This window comes from Calypte anna, chromosome 21 (assembly GCF_003957555.1).
Source record: "Calypte anna isolate BGI_N300 chromosome 21, bCalAnn1_v1.p, whole genome shotgun sequence".
Taxonomy (NCBI): domain Eukaryota; kingdom Metazoa; phylum Chordata; class Aves; order Apodiformes; family Trochilidae; genus Calypte; species Calypte anna.
In genome coordinates, this window is record NC_044266.1 from 7,240,332 (window position 1) to 7,253,474 (window position 13,143).

General features: G+C 39.4%; 1 protein-coding gene across 3 annotated transcripts in view; it reads right to left on the bottom strand.

Annotated features, from left to right (window-relative positions):
• Nucleotides 1-6,424: 6,424 nt before the first annotated feature.
• LRRC38 (leucine rich repeat containing 38) overlaps nucleotides 6,425-13,143 on the bottom strand; it is a 50,746-nt gene continuing 44,027 nt past the window's right edge. For 2 of the 3 annotated variants that reach the window (XR_003988450.1, XR_003988451.1), the window contains exon 3: nucleotides 8,632-8,686. Coding sequence is in view for 1 of the 3 variants with exons in the window: in XM_008491189.2 (XP_008489411.1) it covers nucleotides 8,433-8,686 (254 nt within the window). In the remaining 2 variants the exon portion in view is untranslated. Of the gene's footprint in view, nucleotides 8,687-13,143 lie in introns of all 3 variants that reach the window. The other variant, XM_008491189.2, reaches the window with a different exon arrangement.

Here is a 13,143-nt window from a genome sequence, read left to right on the forward strand (position 1 = left end):
ATGGGCAACTAAATAGCAAGCCTGCCTTAAATCAACACCTAGACCTTGGAAGAATCCAAAGGCACTTTGCTTGATAAAAGCCTATGCAGCAGGGGGTCAGTGGGGAGTCCTATTCAGTAGCCATGGGATTTAGATCAGTTTCTGTAGGATTCAAAGTGGTAAAACAGCAGGTAAATTAGAAATCAGATCATCAGTCCTTTGTGCAAGAAAATTTCCCCCTTCATAAACAACAGAAGTTAAATATTCCCCTACCTGGCACACCCCTCAAGAGGTTGGTCTTGTTTCTCTGGGATTCAGCTGAGAGGTGATAATGCTGAGGTTTGGTGCCCATGCTCAGTAACACAGAGCTCTGAAGCCTGCAGTAAGAAGGATGCAACAAAATAGGAAACATCTGTCTGATTTCTCTGCATTTTGAGAAGCCTCAATGAAAAACATCTGCCTGCCTCTCCACAGCTGTACCACCAAGGAGTTTCTACAAATGACCCCTCACAAGCCTGGTTCATGGAATCACAACTCCAGCCCCCTTTACAGCCCCTGCTGAGGACATGTGTATGGCTACACCACTTGTTCTGACTGAGCCTTTCTTTTCCTCAGGGAAAAAGTTATTGTATGTGGCTGTGGTGCCCTCTGCAACCTGTCTGTCCTTCTGGGCATTACACAGAGCTAGGCTACAATCCTGCTTTAGTCTGGTGGGAGGAGATGATTCACTGCTTGTTCTGTAAGACTCCAAGGAGACACCTTGAAGCAAAAAATGGCTTTGGAGTGCCAGCTTGCTTCCCAGAGCAGATGGCTGGGCTAGGCTGAGGTTAAAGACATTCATTATAAATCCATCATCAAACTAGGACATAGATGTACAGTGATTATCAGATTGAGGGAATGTGCTCAGAATGACAACTTCTACGTTGCTGCTCAGCTACACAAGACTGCAGTCAAGTTTTGGGAAGCAGGGTCAGATCCTCCTTTTAGAGAGCAGAGAGCAATACCACTGAATCCAGAAAGAGCCTGGAAAACCTGTATGGCCTTTTTACAGAATGTCTGCAACTTCCAAATCATGCCAGCAATCACCCTTCAGTGCAGCAGCCACAAACTCAGGTTATTGACATCCATACAGACCACCACTACAAAAGCCTACACTGAGTTATTTTCTTTCTTTCTGTATGAAAACAGAGAGAATAAGTATACACACACAGACACCTGCAGGGATTCTGCTGCCTAGGCATATTACAATTAAATCAGCATATTACAGTAGCAAAGTTATCTTTTACAAGATAAGGATTGGATCCCAAATAATTCAGTAGTGAAGTCAGAATCAAGGACAACAAATAACTACAGTTTTTTTAATCAAAACATATTCAGGTTAAACAGAAAGCAATTGTTTCCTTTGATGTACTCACAGGGTCTCAAAAAACAATATTACTCAGCAATGAATAATCTGTATTTTATGCACTGATATTGAAGAAGTCAGTCTGCATTAAATACGTCTGAAAACAAAACAAATTTTGTAGCCTAAAGAATTCTCTTCCCTCAAGGAATAATTTAAGTGAGACTACATTAAAACTACAGTCACTTTCCTGCCATATAGTGTAATGTTGTTGAGCTCATGGTTAGAAGACTTTCTGTTTTCATTTAAAATCCTGCATGGCAGGGTTAATTTAATTTGGTTGTTAAAAAAAGCAATTCTAGACTGATTAATCTCTAAAGCAGCTTTTTGTTCCAATTTTTGTTTGAAAGACTTCTTTGAAGCTGTGGACAGTACATTTAACTTTGCACTCACAACATTATACCAGTCTTGGAAACTTGATGTGCCACTGGATTTTGAGATTCCCACTTCACTCTGCTCTATAATAAAGTATTTCTAGAATATATTTATATATCACACCCTCACCACTTTTTACCAAACTCTTATCTGAGGCCAGTACATACAATGACATTTAGGACTTGACCCAGGAAGAAAGCAGTGAATCCACATCCAGAACATTTCCTTTTTCCATCTATTGAAGATGCAAACCAATTTTCAGGCTTGTGGGTTTGTTTTTTTTTAATTAGTACAATCAGAGGGCAATTCTGAATAAAGCAAGGCAGTGCAATCAGCACTGAAAGGCACTTGTTTCAGGTTATGAGTTAGGACACTGAAGCTCTAAGGACATAACTAGTACTAATTTATAGCCAAGATGCCACAATTCCCTGCCAGTACATAGGCCTGAACATTACTATGTTCAAGTTAAGGTAAGCACTCAGCAAAGTAACTCACTCAGAAATAGTGGTCACCTATGAAAATACTACTCCTTAATCTAATAATGCCTCAGTTTCCTTTATAATGATATTTATATGTTTCATCTCTCTGGTTAGCTTTGTATTTGTAAAGGCATCAAACCTCATATTTCTATATAGTCCTTTGGAGGTCAGAGAAGTAATTTCCCATCAAGTCTACAGCTCATACTGTTAATAAGGGCAACTCAACACACTTGCCCAACTACCCAAGATGTCCCTAAGGGATTTATTCTGGTTATTTCCTCCTGTGACCCAAATTCACACTCAAGCCAGATCTTCAAAGGATAAAGAGTAATACTTTAACCCACTGCAGATTGCAAACCTAATCTACTCTTAAGAGAGTCGTGGTTTCCCAATTTGAGAAAATTTGGTGGGCAAAAATAGACTGGAATTGCTTGTCAAATATTTTCACAGTTACATCATTCCTTGTTAAATACCATAAAGACCAAACATTATTTCTTCTGCAAAGTCTTTCAACACTTGCCCTAATTAAAAGCAACTCCATTAAAAGCAATGTCCTGGGATGTCAGTTAGCTGGATTATATCACATTTAGATTTTTAGAAAGAACCACTGGAAAGCTGGGCTTCCTTCTCTGTTTACTTTTTTGTGGATTCTTCCTTAGCTATTAGAGAATAGCATGACTGGGGATGGGGGAGAGTCAAAATCTGATTGCTTTTATTCCAGTGATGCCAGCACAGAGGAACGACCTCACACATACTGAAACAACTGAAGCATGTTTGCTAGAACCACTGGATAGATGCTTTTGACTTTTCTCAGTTCCAAGCTGACATTTTTGTACAGCCTAATGTGACACATCACATTTCAGATTCAGATGAAAGCTTTTAAATAGGCAAGTGGTGCTATGGTTGGGAGCAGTAAAATTTAGGCATTCAACTGACATAAGTTTCTGCTAGAAATAGACTATATTAATTCATACCTCAGTGTGAACTTGCTAACCTTTAGACCACTGCTAATAGCAATTGGTCAAAAAGCAGCTCTAAGATCAAAACAATGCTTCTTTGAAGCAAACTGGACCCTACTGAACAGCTCTGGCCCAAGCTGTTCCTCTCCTTATTTGCTGCTCACCTCCTTGCAAACTTTTCACTTCCCACAAAACTAACAGTAGAAGCCTGCTCTGAAGTGTTTACTCCTATGTCTTTTGCCAACTCTCCAAAAGGCACATTATGTGCTGCTAACCCAATGTTACAGTTTCACATGGCTTCTGACAGCTCTGGGTGGGGTGTGAGAGCTGAAGGGAACTGGAGACACACATCATAATTCAGGCATTCTGCTGTGCAATCAAAGTCTCCTGTTGCTCTGTCAGCTTAAAATCCAGGATTTTTTTCCTCCTAAGACTTCATAGTTATAGATGGATGGTTGGTCAGCACAAGCAAAACTGTGTTTTTCCTAATCTGCTGGTTGGTTATTGCTGCTGGGGATTTGTCTTGCTGTACCAGGCAGAGACAGCACCAAACTGGGATTCTGTGCTAGACAGACTCAAGATAGGACAATGCAGACACCAAGACAAAACGAGGAAGGGGATAAGGGGATAAGGGGAATCTGATTAGAAAGCCCAAGTATTATAAAGCATCAGCTACCATTTGATAATGTATCTGAAGTTGTTCCACAGCTATTTTTGGCAAATCTATCACAAAGTTTTATTGCTCCAACATTAACAGAGGATATGAAATGTTTCTGGTGGCTGAGGCATTTTACAGGCTGCTTGGCACTCAAGATTCCATGTCAGATCTTACTCTTCAAGAAACTGATCTCCCAGTGTGTATTTCTGGTTTCTTTTTGGAAAAAGTAGACATAGACTCAGTATCTCAATATCCCCTTCACCACCAGGAATCACAACGACTTACCTCTACCCAGAAGAATCTCAGTTGTTCAGGTTTATGCCATAAACAAGAATATAATTCCCCAAGAGGCATGGTCAGATTTGGAAGCTATCAAAAACTCTGCTCCCTTCTCTGGGGGAATTTAGAAATGTGCCAGCTAGCAGGCCTGGAAACTAAAGTCATTTACTCACGTGGCAGGTAGGCAGCAAGTGCACAATCATTAAAAGGTCCTGCACAGGGTTGTTCCCGTAGGTTTGAAGCCAGAAGAGAGGAATTTCTGCTAGGGGAGAAGGAGTGACTCAGGCTCAGCTGCCCCACTGGGGCTGTCTGAAGGGGTGATAGTTACAGCAAGCTCTGGTACTGATAATACACACACCTTCTCCCTAACCACACCAGTCTGTACACTATTGGCATATAGAGGTGGTTGCAGACAGATCTTCCCTTAACCAAAAGACCATTTTTGGTCACTTCTAAGTATGCCAGGCTAAAATTTAGCTGTCAGTGTACTGTGGTTCATTCTCTACTAAATATCTGAGGTAGGTGAGCAGTATGCTCAGCTGTAAGCTTCCAGCCCATTCCTTCAAGGTACTTTCCCAATGCATTTTGATGCTGCTCTAAAAAATGAGTCATTAATATTCACATCTGAGTAAGTCACAGCAGGATTGAAGCTGCCTCAGGAAGTCACTGAGTGACTGAGGATGAACTGCTAGGTTTGGGCAGTTGCTCCAGGTGTTCTTTATTTTAATATTCTGTGGATTAGGTTTTTATACCAATACACACGCTTATAAAAAGTCAGACTATCTCAATCACACCGTGCAGATTTGCTTTCCCACACATTTTTTGGATCCTCACGCACCAGCATTTCATCAAGGAGACATATCTGCAGGCAATGTGACAGCTGCTTCCTGGCTCTTTGAGCCTGCAACGTTTTATTTGGGTCATGCATGGTATCTTTCCTTCCCCTTGAAGCAGGTAAAATGTCTGCTCCTTTCTGACAGTGAGAGATACCACCACTGAAGCAAGCCCATTTTAGAAGGGAAAACTAAATGAGGACAAACTTGCTACTGCACATTTATAATCACCTACGGGCAGTGCTTCTGGAACCACTGATGTATTGCACGGGGAGCTAAATTCAGCTCTTACACTTGGCACCACTGTAACTTCACTGATTTTGACAGGGTTACAGCAGTCTGAGAAGGGAGTGCAGACTCAGGAGATCCCACCCACAGCAACATCCTCACAGGGGAGGACTTCCCATGTCCACACAGCTAGAGCTGGCATTACCTCCATCTGACTTCTTCTGTGGAGGCAAAACTGCAATAGTGATGAAGTCTTCAGGCTGCTCTCCCTCCCTGGCAAAATTTGCTTTCAGAGTTTTGCAGGGGCTCATTATGGTGGGCACTAGCTCTGGCAATGCTCCATCACTTTGCTCTGAAGATTACATAAAATCAGAAACATCCCAGTAAGCACTAAATCCATACTATGTCTCATTTAAGAGTGATCAGAATTACACAAAATCAATATTAATAATAGGTAACTGCTGGTGCTAACCATGAATAAATGTTACTAACTGGGTGAGTTCAATACTTTTGAATTCTGCATTACTTAATAGGGAAAAAGATCATTAAAGTTTCTGATCCATAAAAAAAACAGACTTTGCAAAATCACTTTGCTGTGATGGGGTATCCAGAATGGCAGCTTCATAAATAAAGTCTTACTAAGCCTTGCTCTCCAGCTTGCACTCGATTATGTGGGTGTCAGCTAGGACTGTTCCTTGCTGTTCTGGGGGGTGCTAAGTTCCAAATACAATCAGGGCTTTATGTTGGACTGAATAAAAAGCTAGAACCTATAAACAAATCTACATCTTTTTTAGGAGGCACCACTGTAGGATGAAGCTGCAAGGAAGAGCAGAACCCAGTCACAATAGTTGAGTTTGTGATGTGACCTCTGAGCCTCACGGGACAATGAAATAAAACCCTTACCAAAGGAAGGGCAGGCATTTGCTTTAACATTCACTGATGTCTCACTGAAAAGTTTGGTAGGACAAATCATTTTGTTAACAGGTTGTAAGTTTTGAATCTGTAATAAAACTTGCAGACAAAAAAGTGTGACCCAGTTTCTTGTTCCACGAGTGAACCATTTGCCCAGCTCTAAATATAAAACTGCTGGTAACTTATCCGTATTTGTTGCCCAGGGATTGTACCTCATGAGCTGCACCAGTCAACAAGTTGTACGTTTCCAAATGATGAGAGAATCAGGCACAGTTTTTCTCTTTTCATACCCACATACAAATAAACATGAAAACCCAAGCTGAAATAATAAATATATTTGTGTTATTTATAATCATGGCACTACACAGTGAAAATCATGTCATTTCATTTTTCTTGAAGCCACCAGAATAGAATAAGACAGTATTGATACAGAATATCCTCCCACTGTCCTACTTAATGCTGTTTCAGTGTGTTTCCAAAAATCAGAATCTTAACAATGGGAGCCTTACGTCGCATTGAATAAGCTGTAGAGCTAACAGAAATAAACACTCTTGTCCTGGTTTTGACCTCACCATGGTAGAAACTACTGCAAACTCTGCTAGTCAATGGAATAACTCCACTGATGTCAGTGAATTCATACTGACATCAGATCAGATTAGACCCACTGCATGACATCTGCTTCAGCCTAACACTGTGGTCACCATACAGAACCCCAGGATAGTGTCCCCCCTTACATATCTCAGAGCACTTGAAAGAGATAAAGTTATCATGGTCTTCATCTTATATGGAGTGAAACTGAGGCACAGACAGGTAATGATTTCCTGAAGGTCTTCCAGCTGACCGCTGTTAGATGGGGACAACACCCAGGAGTGCTGAGCCCTGATCTTGTACCCTGTCTACTGGTCCATATTACCCCATAACACACACCCCATGCCTCACTCCTGTCTGCCTGAACAATTAGCACAACAGACACAAAGATTTGCAACTAACTGTCCATAAAAGACCATTCCTATTAACTGAGCAAGGCAATATTTTAACCAGAGTATTTTTAAAGAAATTATAGCATTTACAGTAGTTAAATTGATGCTGCTTTTTATCAGCTCTAATTCTTTTATAATAGCATACAGTCAGATGGTTTATCACTATGTTATCCCTTACTTTAAGCCCTCACAGCTACTCTAGATAATACTTTAAATACAGAGCTTTAAAAAAATATTTCCATTACAAATATTTTAAAAATATACTTATCCTAAAAAGCTGTCCAGCACTATTCAAAAAATCTCTTGTAATAAATGTCTTTAATTTTAACAAAAATATCTACTGTTATATCGAAGAGCTCAAGTTTTGACAAATCTATAGTACAGTCAGAAATATCTTGGGCCAGATTCCACTCTTGTTTATACAGTTGCCAGTTTGGATCGTGGTATTAATTTCAGTTGTGTTACTCTGGTATAATCAGGAGCAGAATATAGCCCTTAGTGTTTTAAAATAACTACATGGACTGGATACTGCAACAGTTACTTGTGCCTAGCATTACAGGGAAGGGAAATCCTTTACTTCATTGCATCTAAAAATGCAAAAAAATGTTATATTTAGGATTTGTGCCATGACCAAAAAGGTGCCAGGCAACTGCAGCAGGGATGACTCAGATCTAGAAGCATATTTGCTTTTAGAAAAAAAAAAAAACTTTTTTGGCTGAATGATGCCTGCAACTGCTGTCATTAAGTGGAGGATGAATGTTTATAGAGAACATTGGTAGAGAGAAAATGCCAACCTTCCTATAATGCTTTCTACAGGTCTAGGAATAATTTAAATGGTATTTTGTTACTTAGAAAGTTGTGTGAGATTAATTGAATCTCTTACTACTTAGATCTAGGAAGGACACCATGTTAAATAGAGTATTTTCCAGCAGAAATGTCTCCAATCCAGTCCTTTTTGAAGTGCATTTAGAACAAGCCATTAAGCCTTTACAGGAATCTGCATTTCATCCGAAAGCCAATTTGTGAGTTAGTCTTTTAAAACACTCTAACTTCTTTTTTGCTTTTCCCCCTTTTTCCTCCAATCTTCAAATTTCAATTTAGTGTTTAATGATCAGAGAAATTAACCTGGTCTCATTGCATCAGGTTACATATGTAAGCAAAGCTAACAGCCTCAGATGTAAACTGCAAGCCCTACATGTGACCATCATGAGATTAAAATGGATCCTTACACATTGTGATTTCATTTAATTCATTTTTTAAAACTTTTACTCTACTCGATTTCTTTCTAGACTTTGGCTGATGATCTAGTAACTTATAAAGCAAGGAAACTGAAGCACAGGGACTAAGTTCAGTCCTCACTGTCGTCTTCATCATCATCGTCATCTTTACTGGGAGCACATCTTTGGAAGCAGTGCACAAGAGTTGCTAGGAAGAAGCTTGACAGAATAGCAGCAATGGAGACTGCAACTCCAGAGAAGATGATGATAAAAAGGTCCGTCAGTGACAAACTAAATTTGCATTCACTAAAGCTGACCTCAGATAATTCATTCAGAAAGATTCTTCTATTTTCTACAGGCAGGGAACACTGGATTTCATGGAGACCTGCAAAGAAGAGGAAAGGGAAACAAATCAGCAGAATAATGGTGAAATCTTCTGTTGCTGCAGTCAAAAAATTGAATGGCCGGAGAAAAGTTCTGCAGTCAATTTTAGGTTTACAAATTTGTGTAAAATTCAGAAAAAAATTGAACAAATCCATCACTATCCAAAACCCATTACATCATCCCCTTGAATGGCTCCTGGTAATTAAGCTCCTTCACCTTCAGTCTTCCAGGAGGTGGGGTATGAACTGGGACCACGACTTGGATGATTTAAAATAGTGCATGTTGAACACTGGATGCGTCTAGATCTGGAGTTTTTAGCCACCTAGCTTGTTTCTACTTGTGTACCACCTACTTGTTTCTAGCTTGTATACAAGCTGACAGACTGGAGCACTCGAGAGCACATCTGAGATGTGGATGACTAGAGGAAGTACATGCAATTGCAACTCCAGAGCTTGGGATAGAGCTCTTGGTACAAACCTTTCTCCTGAAAAAAGTGAGAATTGTTCACCCAGTTCGTATTTGCTTTTCATCAAGGCTTAGAAATAGCAACTTGAGGGGTTAGTGGGAGCAACAAGCAAAAAGGGACACAAATGGACAACCTTCCCTATTCAAAACATGAGAAATAAGGGAGGAGGGAAAAGCCATAGGCTAGAATTTCAAGACTTGTGTCTCTTTAGGCAGATCTTAAAAAGAAAAGAGTTTTCAGAGAATCAACATTTTTGTTGTGTAAAAACAGCGAGCAAAGGAATGTAAGATACCACAAATTCATTTGAAGAGGAAGTTCTTTGCTAACAGGGAAAGATCACTGCCATATTTTGGTAGAAAAGCCTGGTCCAAGCACACATGGCATCTAAACAAAACCCATTTTTCTTGTAGCAAGAACAAGAAAAGATAAGTTTCTATACAACTGTGTTTCTGCAAAACAAACCACTTCTAAGAGCTGTGAGACTTCATGGGAAGTGCTGTTTTCATTGCAGCTGAGCCATGCTCACTGTATCTACAGAAAGAATGCACAGGTGACCACAAATAACTTGACTTTTTCTATTTCTGACCTTCTGAAAAAGAAGTTGTCCAGTCCTCACCTGCCAGCTTTTAAAATCACCTCTGTGCTGGAGTGGCTGTGATGAGCTGGCAGGATCAGACCTGAGCTTCCACAAGGAAGGAAGCAGAAAAGGAATACATCAAAAAGAAAGAGATAGTGAAAAAAAAAGACTCCAAAACAAAACTAATGTTTCTTAGCAGTTCTACATAGTGCAGCTCTTGCCTCCAGCAATAACTTAGTATGGTAGCATTTGCACAGGATCCTAGAGATGAAAAAATAAGAGCCCACCTACTCTTGACCATTATCCACAGCAGTTTTGCCATGGATCAAAGCTCTGTTCCTATTTCTCAAATGCTTTCACCTAACACTACAACACACAGAACACAAACAGAAAAGAATCTGCAATGTACCAAGTTACTTAGAGGGTATTTCTTATGAGAATCAGTGTACTGTAAAGATTCTGAGTATGATTATGCAATAATGAGAAATAAAAAGGCTCCTCTCCATGTAGCCATGGGTACTGGAATCTAGGTCATGTTCTCAAACCAAATAGATTATATGGGAATTTTACACTTCCTTTATTCTGTGACACTCCAATGTGCTAGTTTTGCCTCAAGTTTTTACAGAATTCTTAGTCACTGAGAACAGAATGCCAGTAAGGAAACCAGAGCATCATAAACCAGGGGCTAGTACAGGAGGCCTTGCAAGCTCCCAGATAGAGTTTCAGCCATGCTGTGTATACACCAACTTTTCAACAAGACAGGAGTGAACTGATCTCTCCTCTCCACAGATAAGACAGTCTGTTAAAAACATGCTGGAAGCAACTTAGGAGGACTGCTGAGCTCAGTGGAAGCACATGCCAGTGACTGAGGGGGAGAGGAACATTTATTAGTCCATTCTGTTCAGTGAATATTTTTCCTTTGCTGTGTCGTGACACTATTGCAAAAACCCCAGAAGCTTTCCTTTCAACCCCAAAGAGGATTTGGAACAGACTGTTCATTTATACCAGACTTACAGCTAGATTTCTGGTGCCACAAGGAATTTCTCCTCCCAAAGCTAATGCAGTGGTTGTTGCACCAAAGCTTCTGCTTACCTCAAAACATCATAATCTGAAGGTCACATGAATATCTGCTTAAGATGACACATAAATGATACCATTTTGTCTGCTTCCACAGCAGATTGTTACTTCCTTTACATTAGATAAATGCAGGTTGTCCTTATGACATGAGAATCCAGCAGGTGTGGAGAACCAATGCTCTGTACTCCACCTCTCTTACTACGTTCATGTCCAGCAATAGATCCAATTCTGTTCTTTGCTTAGGCAGAAAGTAATCCCAGGTCATGCACCCTCTGCATGAACAATAAACAAAAGAACAGTTTATATAAAGTGATCAGTATTAATTATAAAGTATGGGATTATTTTCCTCTGGGTGATTCTGTTGCATATAGACTGACTCAATGAAATTACCTGTCCCCACATACAGGACTCCCAAGGGACAGGAGTGCCACTTAACCTTTACAAGAAGCTTGACTGATTTATTTTATCAAACCTGTTTAATTTATTCTTTAGAAACAAATAATAAACTATAAAAAAATAACATTGAAGTGGTTAAAGGGTGTGAGAGTAGAGCACAAAGGTTATCTCAAAACAATATGAATATTTAGTGCTTTGGCTGCAGCAAGAAAACCTTTGATGATGGTTATATATATCTCTCATTGCTCCCACGGCATGTTCAAAGAGTTGCTTCTTCATACCAAACAAATCTCTAAATGAAATAACAAGTGTGAGTGTGTTATAAATACATAGCTTATGTTATTTTGGTCGGGGCCATCACATTATCTGCAACAACTCCAGCTGCTCCAAGGACAATGTCACACACTGAGTCTTTCTGCTAAGTCATCTGAAGAAACAGATGTATTACACTGGCAAACTGTAATGTCTTGTTTTCTTTTAAAAAGGGAATGTTTGAAGTCCCAATCAAGGGGCAGGTACTTGATGCCTTAGAGCCTTGTCTCAACACTGAAAAAATAAGATGAAACTATGGGTCTGCACCCCAAGGAACAGATCTTCTAAGTAACATGTGAAGTGTGAAAGTGCTGGAATTTAGGCATTAAAAGGAGAGGCATATTTTTGAGAAGAAAAAAGATACATGTACTTATAAAGAAGTGATGCAGAAGAGTTTCAGGCAGAGTTTATTTCAATGAAATCTCCTAAGAGGCTTTCAAATAATTATTTTGAAGGATGAATTTAAAAAAGAAAAAACAGCAGAAGAAAAAGAAGGCCTCGATTCTGTTTTGGTCATTGTAGAGTTCACAAAAAACAGGTTGTAAGAGGAACAATTTCCTAATATCCAGCAATGTACAATAATATAGAAGAAAGAAAATAGCCCAGTATGCATAAAAAATACATGCAGAAAAAACAAAGTGAGCTTAATGCATGTGTTCATGACTACCTATGCAATACATGTAAGAGCACTGTAATATGCTATTTCAATATCATTTGTTTTTGAAGTAAAATTGCTATTTGTTCTTTTGGGGGAAATTAAGCTGTTCTTTCACGTTGCTGAGTGTAGTTAACACAGACTTGAAAAATGTATATGTGGCATTTTCTTTCTTGTATGGTATTTTGCCTCCAGCTGTAGTTCTCCTCAGTCTACTTAACCACTGCCACTAATGTATGAGATGTTTTAAGAAGCAGTGAGAGAGGCATTGCCTCCAAAGAGACACAAAATTCCATTGGTAATAGCCTCAAGCAATCAGAACAGCAGGACTTAAAAAACCTGAAACCTAGATTTAGATCCCTAAATAAAGCTTTTTATGGCCAAGTTCCCCAGAGTCTCACAGATCAACATTAGAGAGTACTTAACAATTTGTCTTGATGCCTACATAGAAGGTTTAGCATTAGGTGTTCACATCTGCAAATGCTTTCTTCACATCTTCAAATCCATGAAAAGTGTAAGTACTCCAAAAAGCCTAGAGATGGAAGAAACAGTGTGAAAAGCCAGTGGCAGTCAGATCATTTTACTGAAAGTGACTGGGATATCAAATTATGTATTTATATATGTGTATATATATAGAAACAGATTTGATGTATTTGTCTGGGGAATCTAATTTCTGTTAGGAGTTTCTGCTTGAACACAATAAAAGCTGCTGAACATGTGAAATGTCTTAGGGCTTTTCTTCCCTTTCCCCAAAACCAGATATTATGTTCTGTACTACTGATGTGCATGATACTCAGGGAAGAACTGAATGGCTGCAATGGACAGAACACTCTGTCCTTTTTAGCTGAAGCTTGCTCTGCTTCTATATTAGTACATGAAATTAAAGAAGTCTTCTCTCCAGCAGATGAATAAACATGTACTGATAAAGAATGAGAAGTCAAGAGGACTTAGCAAATGCTCAGTTGCTTCACTGGC